A 20,632-nucleotide genomic window follows, 5' to 3' on the forward strand; every position below is an offset into this window, starting at 1 on the left:
TTCATTGGATTCATTGGATTCATTGGATTCATTGGATTCATTGGATTCATTGGATTCATTGGATTCATTGGATTCATTGGATTCATTGGATTCATTGGATTCATTGGATTCATTGGATTCATTGGATTCATTGGATTCATTGGATTCATTGGATTCATTGGATTCATTGGATTCATTGGTTTCATTGGATTCATTGGATTCATTGGATTCATTGGATTCATTGGATTCATTGGATGCATTGGATTCATTGGATTCATTGGATTCATTGGATTCATTGGATTCATTGGATTCATTGGATTCATTGGATTCATTGGATTCATTGGATTCATTGGATTCATTGGATGCATTGGATTCATTGGATTCATTGGATTCATTGGATTCATTGGATTCATTGGATTCATTTGATTCATTTGATTCATTTGATTCATTTTATTAATTTTTTTAGATTTTTTCATTTCATTCATATTATTTATTTTATTTAATTTATTCATTTTATCCATGTTATTCATTTCATACACTGCACAGTGGTCCAGGAAGCGAAATTAGCGGGAAACAATTGTTAACGCATTCATCTTTAGGTTTAGAGATTTGGTGTCTTAGAAACATTTATTGTGCGTGACAAACTGCATCTTTTGGCTGAAACGGTTTTAGGGTGGCCCTTAAAATGTCAAAGTTGTAGACATTATCTCAAATTATAGTTCAGAGAGAATGATACTTTCTTCTGCAATATTCTAGAACAATCAATTCTGAGCAACTTTGTTGAAGATACTAAATTTGTATCTCAAACCGTTTTCATTTTATAGTGAGTTCCATATCATAACTTAGGGTGTCTCTCAAAAAAGCAGTTTTCTACGTATAGTTTTTTAATATGATTTTTCTCACAAAAGTACTCTTCAGTGTACTTTTAGAGCATAATTAGAGGCAACTTTTGCTGAAGAAAGAAAATTTTTATCTTGTCTGGTTCAAAAGTTATACTTAATTTTCACTAAAAAATACGCTCTTTTCAAATATCGATATCTCAAAAGGGGGCAAACGAAAATTGATAATTTTGATTGCATTTGAAAGGCTGTACTTTTGCCTACAATATATTGAAAAATTGGAGAACGCTTTTTTGTCTTTCTCAAATAAATCAAATTTAAGTAAAAGCATTTTTGCGTATAATCCAACAGCGCTCATATGAAAAAAATATTTGTTTTACGCGGATTCTGTGAATTCTTGTCAAGACTTTTCAAGGATCACATACACTTGCAGGTTTTTCATATTGCAAATAGAGTGATGACCTTATTTTGGGCTCACTCGTTAGGGTGGCGCACTCTATCATTAATTGCTCGATCTATGTACAATCGTTGAAATGCATATGGGTCATTCCATGCGAAGTGATCAAGGCACGTGTAATCGACCTCCACGGATTTGAACAAAATTTAGAGGAATTGTTCATCTAGGGCCAATATATAAAAACCCAAATTTGTGTGACAATTGAATCACTCCTCGGGTCATGGTAGCACCCCCCGTTTGGCAAATTGCCAAAACCCTTGATTTTCTTTTGATCATATCTCCGGTTCTATTTACTCTAGAATCAAACCACAAGATGGCTTTTGAAGAAAATTGTTCAAGGAGTCTATAAAAAATATTATTTTTTGCAGACAGTGTTGCCAACTATACAATTTTTACAGTTAAATATTAAAAGTTTTTTTTCTCAAAACATATTTTAATTTTGAAAATTTTAATGCCATCGCCTTCCTCAGACATTTTTACATAAAAAACACTTATTATCCCAATATAATATGAGCGCATCCTGAGATACACCGTTTTGAAGAGAAAAAACCGCAATTTCCCATATAAAATCGCAAGCGCGCAACACTATAAAACCAACTTGAGTATTCTGAGTTCAAACATAATTTTTCGTGAAGTAGACGAGAAATGATGAAAAACTACGTATTTGGTTTGCTTCTAGCAGATCAGGGTCGATTTTTATGACAGTTTGAAGATTTTCTCAATTTTGGCCAATAAAAATGGATTTTTATATGATAAAATCGGAGTTTTTCCCTTCAAAACGGTATATCTCAGGATGCGCTTATATTATATTGGGACGATAAGTGTTTTTTATGTAAAAATGTCTGAGGAACGCGATGGCATTAAAATTTTCAAAATTAAAATATGCGTATTGAGAGAAAAATTAACTTTTAATATTTAACTGAAAAAAATGCATAGTTGGCAACACTGTCGGCAAAAAATAATATTTTTTATAGACTCCTTGAACAATTTTCTTCAAAAGCCATCTTGTGGTTTGATTCTAGAGTAAATAGAACCGGAGATATGATCAAAAGAAAATCAAGGGTTTTGGCAATTTTCCAAAACGGGGGGTGCTCCCATGACCCGAGGGGTGGTTCAATTGACACAAAAATTTGAGTTTTTATATATTGGCTCTAGATGAACAATTCCTCCAATTTTTGTTCAAATCCGTGAAGGTCGATTTCAAGTTTGCATCTTTTTTTGATCATTTCGCGTGGAATGACCCATATAAATTATGATCAATGCGTTAGGGTCAATATATTGGCTTTATTCCTGAAAACCAGAATATTAAATAACTTGTATACGAATGCAATAGAAACTAGAATCGCTTTCCTCTTACTTCCACCCTACCATACCACCAACAAACATAATGGAGCTATCGTAAAAAGATGCAAATATACACTAAAGTCTTTTTAGGCGGTTTTTTATGCGCGCATCCCCTACATAAAGAAGCCTAAGTGTACAGTATGTAAAATAATTAAAGACACTCTCATTCTTTTCTATTTAATCCCATTACCACTACTACTAGTATTACTGATACTGCTACCCGCTGAAACCGTTCCTGCAAATGAACGAAATCGATTGTAAATATGTGTAGATTTTGGGAAATCTTGGCAATAATTCAAAGCAAATTATAGGTCAAGTCATTGGTGATTGGTGGTCTTTACCCTATCTGCATTAGGAAAAGCCTGCAAATGTATGTGACCCTTGAAAAGTCTTTATAAGAATTCACAGAATCAGCGTAAAACAAATATTTTTTTAATATGAGCGCTGTAGGATTATACGCAAAAATGCTTTTACTTAAATTTGATTTATTTGAGAAAGACAAAAAAGCGTTCTCCAATTTTTCAATATATTGTAGGCAAAAGTACAGCCTTTCAAATGCAATCAAAATTATCAATTTTTGTTTGCCCCCTTTTGAGATATCGACATTTGAAAAGAGCGTATTTTTAAATAAAAATTAAGTATAATTTTTGAACCAGACAAGATAAAATTTTTCTTTCTTCGGCAAAAGTTGCCTCTAATCATGCTCTAAAAGTACACTGAAGGATACTTTTGTGAGAAAAATCATATTAAAAAACTGTGCGGAGAAAACTGCTTTTTTGAGAGACACCCTAAGTTATGATATAAAATGAAAACGGTTTGAGATACAAATTTAGTATCTTCAACAAAGTTGCTCAGAATTGATTGTTCTAGAATATTGCAGAAGAAAGTATCATTCTCTCTGAACTATAATTTGAGATAATGTCTACAACTTTGACATTTTAAGGGCCACCCTAAAACCGTTTCAGCCAAAAGATGCAGTTTGTCACGCACAATAAATGTTTCTAAGACACCAAATCTCTAAATCTAAAGATGAATGCGTTAGCAATTGTTTCCCGCTATTTTCGCTTCCTGGACCACTGTGCACTGTGTTCATTTGATTCATTTTATCCATTTAATTCATTTTGCCAGTTCGTACATTCAGTAATCTCATTTTATTTATCCTGTTCTTACATTACTTTTATTTATTTCATCCAATTTGTTCATTTGATTCAACTTAGTTTAATCTAGTAGTTTTGTAACTTTTTTAAGATTGCGTAATTTGTTATTCAATGGGCCGAACCAATTTGATTTATTTATTAACTTCATTTATATTAATCATTCTGTTCATTTTATAATTTTTAGAACATTTTCATTTTTTTGCTTCATTAGTTTTTTAATTTCAATTGCTTAATGATTTTATTCTAATTAGTTCAGTTTATTCGATGTTATATTCCTGCAGAGCTCGAAACTGTGTTCATCCCACCTCTAGTTGGGTGCCTACGTCGTATGTGTTTTGCAAACTAATGGAAGATCCTTCAGTGGTATGGATGAGATATGTCTCATCTCAATGCACAGTGGTCCAGACTGCAAATTTAGCAGGAATTTTGAGATTTTACTAAAACCAAACAACATAACCTTATAATGTCTTTGGAGAAGTTTTCGTAGTTTTAATTTTATCAAGATCAAAGATTTAAAATAATCTTCAAGTTGTCCAACGGGTACTTTAGTGTAAAATAGAACCTACAAAAGTAATTGAAATAAAACCTTTTTTTTAAGGAACACCCTAATGCTTACATTTGGATTTCTCGTGCAATGGAACGTATAAAAGCTGCTAGAGTTTGCATGACTGCGGCAAATTTCATCGAAGACAGTCAAGCTTTATCTTGAACTGTCGAAACGTTCTATTTCAAATCATGCTAAAATTTGAGCCACCCTTGCTTCTGTTTAAACAAAAAGAAGGGCCTTGAAAAGAACAACAACTTTGTTAAACATAGTGTAAGGCTAAGTCACTTAATTTTAGCAAAAAGTTAAAATTCCTGCTAAATTCACATTCTGGAGCACTGTGCAATGCTAGGTGGATTGAGTCGGCCAAAATGGCTTATTTGGCCAAATGACCTATTTGGCTAACTAAGATTCGGGAGAACAGCATTTGTCTAAATGACCTATTCGGCTAAATTGACATTCTACCAACCGGCATTCAGTCAAATGGATTTCAGTCAATTGACCTGGAGCCGTTTCAGTTTTCATGATACAGTGCACTGCTTTGGTGCCGATGAGTGCCCAAACAAGTAATTAAGCAACAAATTACAGGAATTATCTATGGGAATCAGTTCCGGTTCAGCCCAGATTTGTCGTATCCATCACTCATCGTGTTTACTTTTATAAAGAATTGATTACCGTTTGGACCAGCAATAATTTCAATCAATCATCACCCTCACTCTTCGACGCCTAATGAGCTGGTTCGCTCACTGATTGAATTCCGATGTGAACTTTCGCCTTTTATCGCTCACTGAATCTTATCCACTTCGTTCCATTCAGTGCTAAACCGCAAGGGCAACGTGTTGAATGAACGGATCTTCCGCTAATCTCTCACCAAGCCTACGCACAATCCAACGAGAAACCCATCACCTGTGGAGTGTCAGACGGACAGACAGGCAGACAGCAGCTGCCGGTACTTGAGGCAGGATTTTTTTTGGTTTCTCGGTAACGCGTGGCCAGGAAAGCGATTATTTAACAATTTATCATTCGAGGTCGAGTAATGGTGGTGATTGCGACGGGCGGGGGCAAAGCGTAGGCTGAAGATAATCAAATTTGTTATCAGAACGATTAGGACTACGTGATGGTTTAGTGGTGGTTCTGATGAGCTAAGGAAAATTTAAGCCTTTACGAAAAGGGATCTGACTCGATTGCCATTGAAGCGGGGAGCGGAACGGTGTAGTCCTTTCTGTTTCCGTATTTCAAAGTGATAGAGGTTTGATGTATGGATTTCTAACCTGTTAATTGAATTCTGATTGTAACGGATACTCAATTTTCACGCAATGTGTTTAAAAATTGCTTATTATTTGAACGATAATTTCTCATAATTTGATGTAATCTATCTCTTTGCATTTTAATGTCTAATTTTGGCCAAGCATAACCGAGTCAGCTCCCTGTTAAATTTAAACTGGATTTTTCCAGCCACCGTTATTGGAGCACGATTATTTGCTATCACTGTCACACTCAAATTTCACTTAAATGGTTAATTTCCCATTAAAAGAATATCAACGGTGGTACCGATTCCCAGGCGGAATATCGTTTCTCAACGCAACAGCTGTCAAACGACGTTCGGTTGGTTTTTGCGTTCCGCATCTGGCAACCGTTCGAAAAAGTTTCCGCCATGCCATTTCACCGTCGGTAGCAAAAAGTGAAATTCGACATCCCGTAGCAGGTTTCAGGTGCTCGGTTCCCGGTGTATTTCCTTCGCTTTCATCTGCCCTAATGAGGCGATATTTCGATGTGAATTTCTGTTCCCAGCTCTGCTGTTATAGCAAAAACAAGTTCAGTCGAGCTTTGATGAGAGCACTCGGTGCGCGGAAAAACTTGTGCACGGAAAAAAAATCCGTTTATGAATTCATGAAAAGGATGACGACTTTGTGAATTAAACGATGTACGAAAACCGTGACCACGTTCTTGAAATTGTGGATAATAAACTATTGCCATTGAGTTTGCAGTGGAGTCTAATAAAAATCTACCTTGGCATCGAAGGGCAAAAAGAGATGAACAGTAGCATTTTATTCATGCTAATCGTCGACAGGTTTTCACTGGTGATCTTACGTGGCTTCCTTTTGTCGGTTCACATGGTCAAGAGGGACAAGTCTGTCTTTGCTAGGAGACATATTGGTAGATTTGAGTGATTCGTAGTTATGATGCCTAAGCTCGACTCCTGTCAGCAGAAGACAAAAGATTAGCCCGTAAAATTTTAAGTCTGTTTCTAATGACCCTGCCACTTCTAGTTTTCCGATATGTATATTTCACATTCTTGCTCTCACTTGAGTACTATGGCTTTAAATTTTCATAACTTTCTCTACTCAGAAATCTCTAGCTAATTGATTGTCGTCAAAAAGTAAAAAAAAAATTGGCAACATATTAGCCGAAATAAAAAACCAAAAAACGTTTTGAACAATAGTGGATTTCTGGTCGTTTCTGCGACCAAGCGATGTGCAGTGTTTTCGTTGAATTTGGATTTTTTTGTTTTCACTTGAAAGTTTCAGGATTTTTCCGCATGGTGGCGGTAGTGAGCCATACAATTTAAATAGAATGCTCCTATCTGTACAATGGTAAGAGATGGAGCATTTATACGTTGTACAAAGTTGTAGGTTACTAAAAAATATTTTCGTTACTCATTCGCAAAATATAAAATTAGGTCACATGGTGGCAGCAGTGAACCAAACTAAGGTAATACTAGGGCATCACAATTTTTAAATCTTGAAGTACCCCTCTCCCTTCATATTGTGACACATGTCAAAGTAAGCTCAGACGCCGAATTTCACATAATTTGGACAATTTTAGACCCCCGCCTAGTTCGCTTGAAATTTTTGACTTTGATACAATAGGAAAACATGAGGAAAAAGTATAATAAATGCTATAACTTTTGAAGTAGCACTCGGGAAATTACAGTTTATAGCTTTATTTAAAGAAAGCATTTCAATGAAAATTTTCCGTTACACCAAAAATACCGGAAGTTGGAGTTTTGGGACGTTATGTCCTAATCGCAAATACAATGGTTGTCCCGAACAGGTTTTTTTTTGCGGCATCGTTTCGCCTGCCAATAAAGCAAAACTTTAATTCTTTTCGGTCTTTATTGTCAGCAGAATGGTATGGATGTTAGGCAACACGCCATCCTGGGCAATGGTCACGCCGGAGAGCGATTTGTTAAATTCTGTCATTTCGATAGCTGCAGCTGACGGGGTATAATCCTAATCTTTTTGTTTCCATGGGCTGCGTTTCCTACAAGAGTCCAATATTTCGGCGGCACGATATACCATTGCGGCCGCATGCGACCCCCGGTTCTGTACTCGGTTCAGCTTACGATCGAAGACCAATGGGCAGGCCATCGAATGAAATCATTATACTTCCATCGTCAAAGAGGTAGAGCTTCGAACAGAAACTGTTCAAGATTTGCGGCTCGGTGCATGTAATTAGAGGGATCCAACCAGGAATGAGCTTCTTTCGACCCGTCGGATATAAAAATAATAGTTGATTAAGGAAAACATTTTCAAATTTAATTCTTGGTTGATGCTTCGATGGCGCTGATAGGGGCTAATTTGTTTTCCAAAGAAAATGTTCTATGGTTGGGAGATTTTTGTTCCAACTGGTCCTTGTTACTAACACAGAGCTGTACAAATTAACTTTTACAGTCAGTAAACGGAGCCGACTGAATCCCAATAACCACCTTCTCTCCCGATGTTGAAATGTAGTCTTCGGCCATTCAACAAGGTTGACTAATAGAATCCCACTATGATCACAATTATTTTTGTTCAAGATTTGCGGCTCGGGTGTTTTAAGTTTGGTTTTTCGTTGTATATGCATATGTTGTATATGTTGTATAACACCGATATGAGCTGAAATTTTTTAGCATTTCCCAGTAGTTTTCGAAAGATTTTTCAACACAGTTATTCGTTATAAATGCAAAATGTTCATACATACTCAAAAATTTTATAAACTTTTTTAAACTCAGTACTTTGGAATGGTAAAGGGCGAACACGAAATTATTGCGACACATTCAACAGGGCATAACTTTTTTACCATTGGGTAAAAATCAACCAAATTTTGTACACTTTCTCATTGATGTGTATTGTTTACATGCTGTCAAACTCGAAGTCGTGTTTTTCGATTCAACGAAAATGGAGGTGAACCAACGCGAGTCGAGAGAACAAATTGTTTCCAAACACCTGAAATTTCCTGACCTGTCGCACCGGCAGTTGGGAAAAATGTTGAACATTCACCATTCAACCGTCTCCAGAGTGTTGAGGCGGTTCCAGGAGCGGTTGACGTTGGACCACAGCAAAGGAGCTGGAAGAAAACCGGGACCGGAGAACAAAAAGACGGAGGGAAAGGTGAAGCGGATGATTAAAGCAAATCCCAAAGTCTCAAGCCGTGATTTGGCTAAAAAGATCGGCATGTCGCAGAGCTACGTCCAGAATGCAAAGAAGAGAGCTGGACTACATAATACAAGGTACAGAACTTCCCAAACCGCGATGAGCGACAACAATCGACGGCTAAAACTCGGGCACGGAAGCTCTACGAGAAGATGCTGACAAAATATGGCTGCTGTGTGATGGACGACGAAACGTATATAAAAGCCGATTTTAAGCATTTCATTTCATTTTTTTCCGGGGTTGGAGTTTTTCACCGGCAAGAGCAAGTTCTATGTGGACGACAAATTTAAGAAGAAGAAAATGCGGACTGAGGAGTGAGCCTTTCGTGACAAAGGGCACAGTAAATAGCGAGATCTACAAATCTGAGTGCCTGGAAAAGCGCCTTTTGTCGTTCTCGCAGCAGCACAACGAAGCTCCGCTATTTTGGCCAGATTTGGCATCATGCCACTATTCTAAAAGTGTCCTGCAGTGGTATGAGGCCAATTCTGTCCATTTTGTTCCAAAGGACATGAATCCGCCAAACTGTCCGGAGCTGCGCCCGGTGGAGCAGTACTGGGCAATGATGAAGCGGGAACTTCGGAAGAGCAAGAAAACAGTCAAAGACGAGAAGGACATGTTAAGAAAATGGAAAAAAACTGAGAAACTGGTACCGGATGACACTGTAAAGACTTTGATGGAGGGCATCAAGCGAAAATGCGTTCAATTTTACACTCAAGGCTCCATCGATTAACTTTTCTTTTGATTTTTGAAGTAAATATATGTATAAAACTACCCTAAAATTTTGGTTTGATTTTAAACATTATAAGAAAATTGGCATGACATTTACGGTGTCGCAATAATTTCGTGTTCGCCCTTTAGTCCGTGTTTCTATGATCTCATATGGACTACCATTCCAAAGTATTGATTTGTATTGGCAAGTTTGGAAGTTATGTGTGGTACCAGATACGACGAAAAATTCACTATCCGGCATTCAAATGACCCTAGTATCTTTTGCCTACTACCAAAATATCAGTTCCATACTCCTACCATCAATATCAACTGAGTTGGGTTCGCAGCCCATGGCACGTCTCTAGACGACCAACGAGCACCGACGGTAATAACATACACCACATCTCTGTGGTGATAACGAGCAACATTTGGGATGAAACGCAGCTGGTTCAGTCTCTACTGCGTGTGCGATCGGCAAGCGCCGGCAGCATTGTTTCAGCTCTCGCAGGAGATTGTTATTGTTTAAAAGTCAAACTGTAAAAGAAAACCACAGTAAACACCAAAGAGGCGAATAACTGGGACTCTGCCAAAGGCGGCGAAAGACTACGATACGGTCCTGATGGTCCAAAATAAACAACGGACAAGGCAAAGACTTCAAATTTCGCAAAAACTGTAAAAATTATTGCAAACTTTTTCCGCTCATTTTCCCAGTTTTATAGAAACACAAGGGGAAGAGATATGTGGTCATTGGCGGTAAATCAAGCCACATCTTTAAAGCAGTAGCAAAGATAGTGGAGTATGCTAGATCAATTATCATGGAAATCGAAGTCTTCTCGATGCTGGAAGGAGTTTCGCAATATCATAAAGTTGCCGGTTCCCAACCTAGCCCCGACCAGTCCTGCATTAAGGTGAATCTTTGATTGAAATGTCATGTGAGATTTCTGGTGTTCCTGGAAGCATTGGAAACTCCTTATAAGACCAGGTGCTGTTTGCGTCTTCTCTTTGGCAGAGTTTCCTTTTGTTGGTATATTTGGCGACATGAGTTTGAAGGGACACACCATTTTGTCTCGTCCAGTGTTAATGTCTCGTTAGGTGTGTGTCTTTGAAACAGCCATTCCTGTGCTTCAGTGGATTTCCCTATGCAAAATTTGAGGTTAACCGGAAAAAAAATGTCATGAAGCGTCGAGTTTTGCTGTAATGTTGCAAAAAATGCCTTTCTGGAACATGGAACATGATTGAATTGAGATGGAAATTGAGTTTGGAAATGCAACATAATTTGTTTTTAATACGAATGTCTACGATCAAAAACCATGAAATGTCGAAATCTTGGTCAAATCCCAGTTTAGAAATGATAATTATTAGAGGGGCAACTTTTGCCAAAACATTTTTTTATGAGAAGATACCGGATCCGTCGTTTCAATCATTTCTAAGACATTTGGCATCAAAAATAAATTAAAAGCTGTCTTCTTAAATCCCAGTCTTAGCTCAAATCCAAAATGTTTCAAGTTCCATGAATATATCTTCAAAAAAATTTTTTTCCAGGATGACAGTTGATCTCGACTTCTCATGAGTATTCTAAGTCTTTTGCTTTTTCTCACTGGTCAAAATTTTTACACTTTGGCTGTTTTGTGCGATCTCTTAATCATGTTCGATTGAGCTCAATTTTTTCATAGAGATATTTTTCGAGATGCTAATGCTTTAGAAGTATGTACGGTTATTAAATTTGATGGTCACCTGTTGCCCGTGCTTGCCATTGGTACTCTTATAAAAAGTCTTCTAAATAGATGCTCCCTCTCTTGCCTTCAAACATCTAGCGTCAACTGATTTCATGAATTTATCGTTCGAGATTTGTGACTAAAATTTATTTGAAATAAACGACAGTCATATACGAATGAAATAAAGAGTTTCCATCTATATAAATTATTGTTTAAAGGTTGGCCTGAAAAAGAAAGTCAAAGGAAACGCCTCGGTCAAGTGGGACAAGTCTGTCTTTACCAGGAGGCATGTTGGTGGACTTGAATGATTCGTAGTTATGCTGCCTAAGCTCGACCCCTACCAACAGAAGACAAAAGTTAGGCCTGCAGGATATTAAGCCTGTTTCTAATGACCGTGCTACTTTTAGTTTTCCGATCTGTATACTTCACACCTTGCTCTCACTTGACTACTATGACTTTACATTTTCATAACTTTCCTTACCCAGTAATCTCTAGCTAATTGAATGTCGTTAAACTGGAGTAAACACTAAAGGGGCGCTAAACAGATATTGCGCCAAGGGCACCTGAAGCCAACGCCACGGTCCTGGATCTTAGTCACGTTTTTCGTAATTTCATTTCTCGATATCGTGACATTTTATTCTAGAGCTCTCGAATTTGACACATGGAGTAATGTGACTCATGCTCATAATATCACCAGTTTTATCATGGTATTCGTAATTTCTCTTCGCCTTATTGCGATCTGCTATGTTTTTGGTTACTATCGGTATTTTTACTCGAAGTAACGTGACATTATTAACTGGATCATAAAAGTGTGACAGATTCGCGGTTTTTTGTTCTGTGAACTGTATCACGAATACAATTTGTGGCACTTAGCGCAGTTTTCGTTTTCTGTTTCTGTTTCGTAATAAATAGCGATGTTCGAGGTCCCAATAGTTTTCTTATATTTACTGCTTCTACCTATTACTAGTAGCTAGCAACAGGACATTTCATAAACAAAAATGATTTCACGAATAACGCACAAAATTTTTGAAATTGATAACATGAAAATTTCATTAAACTGAAACCTCCATTCTCGAACCAAATAGGGGGCTCGTAAATTGAATTGGTTTTTACAAAAAGTGTTCGTTATTTGGGATTTAGTTCGAAAACAAAGTTTGCCTCACATTCTTATTAAAATTCGTCGGTATATGGGTATTTTTGGAACGGGATTGACAAGCAGACGATGAAAATGAACAACTGGAATCTTTTTGAAATCCAATATGGCGACTTCCGGTTGAGTAATATTCTCGAATAATTTATCGAATTGTATCTGAAACCGAAGGTCGCCATCTTTGGATTACAAAATGACTCAAGACATCGGATTCAGTTTGGTTCGTTTGCTAGAGCCCATCGAACATATTTCATTATGAAGCTGACAAAATCGAGTTAAAAAGCTGATGAAATCCGGGAGTGATAAAATCGGGCCCATGCTCTACATGTTGGAAATGGATGCTTGGCGTCATTTAGGTCGGGCTTAATGAGTAAATGGGGAAAATTAATGTTTGGAACTTTAACAATATAGCTATTTTTGGAACGGGCATGCAGGAACTGACGAAAATCGATGAGTGACGTCATTTTAAGGACCAAGAACGGTTTCCGGTTGACCAAATTTTTTTCTAACCATATCTATATTTACTCTATAATTATCCAATTCCAAAAGTGCCTATTTTGTTCAAGTTACAGAGAATTTAAACCGGAATTTGACATCTTAGATTTCAAAATAGCCTCGAACATCGATTTTCGTCTTATACTAGTCAAACTCATTCCAGGTTATTGGGAATTTGTTACCCGGAAGTCGCCATCTTGGATTACAAAATGGCTCAAGACATCAATCTCTGTCATGCACTCGTCAACCTCATTCCGAAATACCCATATTGTTGAGGTAGTAGAGAATTTATCTAAACAGGAAGCGCCATCTTAGATTTCAACATGGCTTCAGGTAACGATTTACGTCATGTACTTGTCAAACCCCATTCCGAAAATCCCATATTATTGAGAAACAAAGTCATGGGTGCGTTTCGACTTCGTCTCATCAGAAACCGACGGTAACCCACTGTCGGAATAGATCTGTGACGTGATGTCCCGTCCGAGCAGAAGTTCTGTTTATGTCGATGAGACACTGCGAAGCCGAAACTTGTCTTGGCTTAGCAGGCCAATGCTAAAGCACTATGCTATATTCCTCCCTAAGGGGAAAAATATAGCTTCCTAATTGGGCAAGCAACAAAATTTCTTCCCACTACATCTGCTCGGACGGGACATCTCGTTTGACCAGTCGTTCGATTGAAACACAAAGTTTGTTTCCGTTTTAGGGATTTTGCGTCAAACCGGCGCTAATCTATTCCGATAATAAGTTAGTGTCGGTTTTTGACGAGACGAAGTCGAAACGCACCCATGACTTTGTTAAGTTTTGATTTGTTCTCTTTGCGTATAAAGAGTGGTTTCACCGAAAATTTCCCCCTGAGAAGAAATTTTAGTGTTTACCCAATTTTTCCTCCTTAGGGAGCAATATAGCATAGTGCATATTGTTGACGTTATAGAGAATTAATGTTAACCGGAAGTCGCCATCTAGGATTACAAAATGGCTCAAGACATCAATTTCCGTCATGCACTTGTCAACGTCACTCCAAAAATACCCATAATGTTGAGGTTATGGAAAATTTATCCAAACCGGAAGTTGTTATCTTCGATTAGAAAATGGCTAAAAACATCGATTTCCGCCATGTACTCGTCAAGGATACGTTAACTTGTATACTTGTTAACTTCTGTACTGTACGTACTCAAATTTTTTACGAACTTGGTTCGTAAAAAAGAGTTTGTTATTTCGAATTTAGTGTGTAAAAAAAGTTACGTAACCCGAATATTACGTGAAAAAAGAGTTCGGAAATGGATGCAGGAATTGGATATTTCATGAAATTGAAAATGATTAGGAATATCTTCTAAATATCACAAGCACACAAAATTGATCGTAAATCATGTACTAGGAATCATCAACCAGTTCATGAATCTATGAAATTTCATGATTTTGTGAACTATTTGACGAGCACGAATGGTAAGTCGTGACTATTATACCAGGTATCACGAACTAGTTCACGAATACATGAATAATATTTTGTGATTTTGTGAACTAAATCACGTGCACGGGTATTGGATCGTGACTAATAAATTAGGAATCATGAACCAGCTCACGAGTACATACCTAACATTTGATGATTTTGTGTACTATATCACGAGCACGAATGGTAAGTCGTGATTATTATATTAGGAATTCATGAATAATATTTCATGATTCTGTGAACTTCTGCACGAGCATGGATATGGAATCGTGAATCAAATATTAGGAATCATGAATTAGTTAATGAGAATTGAATAGATTCATAAATAAAATTCCGAGTTCCATGAAATAGTTTACAAAAAATATCCAGAATGTTTTGATTTTGTGAGCTAATGTTACTAAATCTCTGAATAACATTATGAGTCAATCTTTTTTTTTATTTTGATTATAGAGGTTTTAACCTTAGGGTCATTCGCCTCTTTTCGGGTTAGGTAAATCTCTTTTGGAAAGATCTGTGCGGGGTTGGGAATCATACCCATGCGAGTTGCGTACAGGCAATCGAGTCAATCTTTGGTTTTATGAATGATTTTCATAAAGTTATGAACTAGTCGGCATACAGAAAATCGATTTGGTAATGACATGGCGAAAACCGTGACTGAAGTTCACAAAACAAAAACAAATGTTTCCACTAATAAAAGTGTTATGCGGGCGTTACTGAAGGGAAGTTGAACATAATTATAAAACACATGATTTTTGTTCATGGCCCTATTTTCGCAACGTAAAAAGGTGATTGTTCCAGAATTCACGGCACTTCATTCACGATTTTGGGAACAATTTTTTTCCGTGTGGATAGCTGTTGAGGGATAAATCGTTTGAATCCGGACTGAACCATGCGGAGCAGCATTCATCGATTTCAGACTTTTTTTCTACCATAGACAGCTATGGTCCTTGGAACGGGGAGTCTATGTCTTGCTACGGCAACTGCCACAAGCGAAACACCAATAAGCAAACAAGCTAAAACAACAAACTAACAACGATTCTAAACATCAATAGCTCCATCAAAAGGGGATTTTCCGTTTCATTTAATTTCAGAGCAAGAAAAACGGAATTCGATCGGAGAGAGGTAACAAATTAAGAAGGATTTTTACAGTAAACTTGCCGAACCATGCAGCAGGTGCTATGGGGTTGTAGTTGTGTGCGGGAAGGTCCTAGCTCTAGTTTTCCTAGGGTAGATGGGGGCCGGGATTTGTATTGATTTCCGGTTATAGTGGGGGGAGGGCGTAGGGAGGGAGCTGGCTTTGTTACAACAAAACATACAAACACGTACACCGCTAATCAACGCACTCACTTTGCCCAGCTGCGAGGGTAGGGCGGTGCTGATGTTGGAACTGTTGGCATTCTGGTCGTCCGACTTGACGTAGATCTGCCAGGTCGCATCCGAGTGGAAGCTCTTGTCGGCGGCGTAGCAGCGCCAGAGACACTGGATCAGCATCGCGGCCGCCGGAATCTGACGGTTGAAATGCTTCTGGCGCTGCTTCTGCTGCACTTTGAGTGCGAAGCCGGATCCAAGGATGCCCTGAAACGGAGACGAAAGCAAACTGGTCGATGTTGCATTGTTCGGACGCTGCCGTTCATCTTACCGCCGGAAGTGCGAAGAACGAGATTGCAAACACACTGAAACACGAAGCTACGATTTTGCCCATCCACGTCTGGGGTACCGTGTCCCCGTAGCCTATCGTCGTGACGGTGATGACGCCCCACCAGAGGGCATCCGCATAGCTGGCGAAGGGTTGCCGCCCGTCCGGGCTGGTGATATCCTTCTCGGCCAGAAACACAAAGTAGGAGCTAAATATTAGCCCGAGGAAACCAATGTACAGCGTCGTTATCAATTCCTGCGGGTAGCAAATATTTGAAACTTTAGAATAACATTCCAATCATATATGTACCATCGTTCATATATTTTAACAGTCTAACGAAAATCAAACATCAGCAGTTTGCTCTCCGCTGTCCGACTCACTTACCTGCCGATGGATGAAAACGACGGAGCCAAGCAGCCGCCAGGTACCACCCTGCCGGTCCACGTGCAGCATACGGAGGATCTGCAGAAATCGGATGCCCCGGATGGCACTGGTGGCGAATACTTGTCCATTTGAGCCAACTGACAGCACAACCATAGATGCTACTACTACTATTAAATCTGTGGATCCGGATTCGGAGAAGAGGGAAAGAGAAAAGAAGAAGAAGAAAAACATTATTGAGTGATGCAAGCGGAAGTTGGAAAACTCTTCACTCGAGAGTTTTGATTATTGTATTCGTACGGATGGCGATGGGTTGCACGTTAGTAGGTACATAGATAGGGGCAATCACGTGTGAAAAGGAGAAGATTTGTTCTGCACATTACATTCTGTAGTGTGTGGCAGATGTGTTTCCGGAAGATGGGAAATAATCGCGGTTCATCGGTTAGGGAAACGTTTCGTTGAGAAGGGTTGTCCATTATGGTAATAGAGCGTACGCGGAACTTGAGCATCCATTAATAGAAGTTTCGAAATTGTACCGGTTGAAGGTGTTATGTTGTGTTTAAAAGGTTTATGTTAGGATAGTGAGTGTAACCAGAAATTGGGTTACCTTACGCGTCGATTTTTTCAGAAATCGCTGTAATAAATACAAATTTCACTTAAAAATATTATTGTTTCTCGGTACAGATTGTTACTGTTCTACCCCCAGCTTTACTTTAAACAGCTTAGTTCACCAAGCCAACTTTTTTCTCTCTTGTATTACATGTAATGAAAAAATTTCTCACTCCATGAATCCAGCTATCCATCCATCCATTATTCAGCTCGGTGATCTTAATTTTAAATTTCAAAGAGTATGGTACACTGATTACGTAAGGGAACCGAAGGTAGGGGGTGTTTCAAAATACTTAAGAAAATACTATCTAAAGGTGTCTGGTTATGGGGGGTTCTAACGTTATGTCATATAACAATATATTCTTTTGATGAGAAAAGTAAATTTTTTTTCAGTTGTACCATGAATGTTTTGTTTATCAAACAACATGAGCGGTCAAGGAAGCGTGATTAAAGCGGACCTTGAATTGAAGTGTTTTGCTGTGGTAGGAAAAGTTCGTGCAAACGGGATGGTGGCATAATTGTCGATAGTGTAGGAGCAGTTATAGCAATTTCTTCAGTCTTTGTGACATGGTGTCCTGTTCGAGGACGTGAGTCACAACACGCCTTACAAGTTGTGAAATGTGAATGAGTACCCTTCGAGTTGTAAGACAATACGAAGCAAAGTGTTGTGAATTTTACCTGGGCATTATCCTTCTTCACTTTCAAACAAACAGCAGTCGTTCTACAAGTTACGAAGTTATATGATGTTTAAAGCAATAATAAAATTTTTACCATTGTGTGTACTGACGTCATTCGGAGCATAACACGTGTCAGCCAGAAGAGCAAATAAATTCGATTGTGTTTTAAATTAAATGGAAATTGATTCAGAGGAAGTGGAGTTTCTGAATATATCATAGAAGTTGATGACGATCTGTTTTTTTGAAATTAGGACTTTGCAAGAATGGGATACTAGGATATTGCAAAAAAACACTAATTTTGCTATTGTCTCTTCATTTTGTGATAAATTTCAAAGTAAGCTTAATCTAAGAAAAGATATGTTTCCTATATCAATTTTGCGCTCGTTGGGCACGAAAACAATGTGTACTTTCTTCTCCAAAGAAGCTTTTTCGAGATTCTTTTGAAAATATGTGTTGGGTACTATTTGCAGTTATTTGGCAATATCTCGTATAAACATCCGATAGACGTTTCCAAAAATGAGCAATATGCATAGATTAAATGTAAATTTATTAGAGTTTCAAACGTTTAAAATTAAAAAGCATAATTTCTCTATTTTTAAATATCGGCTTTGGTCACATGTAGGGGAACATGGGGAGACTTGACCAAGCGCAAAATTCTATTTTTGGCTATGGCGTCTACTATTCGATTCTTAAATTTTTTTCAAAAATATTTTTATACTCCAACCCTTAAGGTAATTTTAAAAATTTGGAATGAAAAATTCTTTCCTTACAGAAAATATTACGTGATTAATAAATTTGCATTAAATTATGTAATTTTTTATCAAACTTTGTATGTACATATCTCTTCGACTACTAATTACTATTAATGTACTAATATACCATTAATCCTTGTGAAGCAGTGAAATGATTTTAAATAAATTGGAACATTGGGATAGTTATTACTAGAATTTGCATGACATTGAACGCAATAACTAATGTTGGGGAGACTTGACCAAGATTTTATGGGGAGACTTGACCAAGTGGCAATTAGCTGAAGAAAGATACAAAATTCCTGATATTTATTATGCTTTGGTATCCACTGTTAATGTTAATCATGCCATAAAAAATCCCACCTCAAACATAAGTCTTTATATTTTAGTATTAGTAAACAAAGTTAGCAATAGTAGGGCTGATTTCGTGACGTGTGAACATGCAATGCAAGCAGTACAGTTAATCTTTGAAAAGAAATGCATTTCAAAATATCGAAGTTTACCAAATGCAATCCTTTTATATTTTTTACTGCTACCTAAGGATCTCAACAATATGGAAAAAAATAATTACAGTATATTTTATGTCATTATTTTTTGTTATGATTTTTCAAAATTCTGGGGGCAATGGGGAGACTTAACCAAAAAAAAAAAAACGAGCGCAGAAAAACTTTTGTAACTTTTCAAAAATTGAATTTAAAATTCTGCAAAAAATCATGAAGGCGCACAATAATTAATTTTGAGGGATTGAAGGCTTTTTTAGAGATTTATCAGTTTTAGCTGAAAACCTGGTCAAATCTCCCCATGTTCCCCTATCCCAGAAAATATACATGTCATACACATATGTATATATTCGGAAAGGGCTTACCAATAGCTTTTGACCTGATTATGATTGCATTGATAGGATGATTTTTTCACGAGATATTGCATAAGTATAAGAGTTCCCTCGTGATTGCTACTCCGTTATCGAGGCTTTAATAACACCAATTCATAAAGCCGGTAACGTCCATGACGTCATAAATTACAGGGGAATTTCAATCCTGAGCTGCCTCCCAAAAGTTTTTGAAAGTATGCTGTTAGATATTCTCTACCCTGCAGTAAAACACATCATCACTACAGATCAGCATGGGTTTGTTAGACAGCGCTCAACAACGACGAACTTAATGAGCTATGTGTCAACGCTGATTGATAAATTAGAGAAACAACAACAAATTGATGCAGTGTATGTAGATTTATCCAAAGCCTTCGATCGCCTTCCTCATCAGCTAGCTGTTGAAAAGTTGAGGCGAATCGGATTTCCGGACTGGCTGACCAATTGGATCTTCTCGTACGTTACAAACCGCAGTGCTTCTGTGCGACTTGGAACTGTACTTTCAGACCCATTCGATATCACATCGGGTGTACCTCAAGGGAGTCACCTTGGACCTCTTCTCTTCGTGCTCTTTGGGAATGACATTTGCAGCGAATTGACATCGTGTAAGGTGATGTACGCAGATGATCTGAAAATTTATCGCATCATAACAACTCTGGTAGATTGTTGTGCACTTCAGATGGACATAGGATCATGAGTTGATGTCATAGAAACGGAATGACTATAAACATTCAGAAACGCAACATAATCACATTCACACGAATACTCTCGCCAATTACGTTTGAGTATGCAGTGAGCGCTGCCCCAGTAAAACGAGTTTCATCAATCAAGGACCTTGGTATTATACTTGACCGTAAGCTACGTTTCATCGAACACTTCAATGCAGTAACTGCTAAAGCCTATGCAGTACTAGGACTCATCAAACGAAACACCCAAGATTTCAACGACGTCTACTGCCTAAAGGCACTGTACATCAGTTTGGTACGCAGCATTCTAGGGTATGGAGTTATCGTTTGGGCCCCGTATCACACCGCACACATTAATTGCATAGAACGGGTGCAAAAGAGCTTCGTCCGGTATGCCCTTCGACGGCTTCCCGGGCGAAATCGATTTGAACTACCACCGTAATAGCATCGTTGTGCTCTTATCAACCTGCCTACGCTACGAAACAGGAGAGTTTTTCTGCAGCGACTTTTTGTGTTCGATCTTCTCGCTGACAACATTGACTGCCCTCTGCTTCTCGCTAAGCTGGATTTCAATGTTCCTTGTAGGTCTCTGCGGAGAATGGATTTCTTTCGGCCCTCTACTCATCGCACGCAGTACGGCCAGAATAACCCGGTAGATGTTTGCTGTCAGCTCTTCAATAGCGTTTTTTATCATTTCGACTTTAACTTAAGTAGAGAAATGTTCAAAGTGAAAATAGGTTTAAGTTAGTATAGTATTTCAGTCTGTACGAAAATTA

General features: G+C 37.9%; 1 protein-coding gene across 3 annotated transcripts in view; it reads right to left on the minus strand.

Annotated features, from left to right (window-relative positions):
• LOC131691329 (potassium voltage-gated channel subfamily KQT member 1-like) overlaps positions 1-20,632 on the minus strand; it is a 523,220-nt gene that overhangs the window by 65,307 nt on the left and 437,281 nt on the right. For 2 of the 3 annotated variants that reach the window (XM_058977632.1, XM_058977630.1), the window contains exons 4-6: positions 16,271-16,446; positions 15,890-16,141; positions 15,598-15,825 (exon numbers count right to left, since the gene is read on the minus strand). In XM_058977632.1, coding sequence (XP_058833615.1) covers positions 15,598-15,825; positions 15,890-16,141; positions 16,271-16,446 — 656 coding nt within the window. Of the gene's footprint in view, positions 1-15,576; positions 15,826-15,889; positions 16,142-16,270; positions 16,447-20,632 lie in introns of all 3 variants that reach the window. The other variant, XM_058977631.1, reaches the window with a different exon arrangement.

This window comes from Topomyia yanbarensis, chromosome 3 (genome assembly GCF_030247195.1).
Source record: "Topomyia yanbarensis strain Yona2022 chromosome 3, ASM3024719v1, whole genome shotgun sequence".
In the NCBI taxonomy this organism is placed as follows: domain Eukaryota; kingdom Metazoa; phylum Arthropoda; class Insecta; order Diptera; family Culicidae; genus Topomyia; species Topomyia yanbarensis.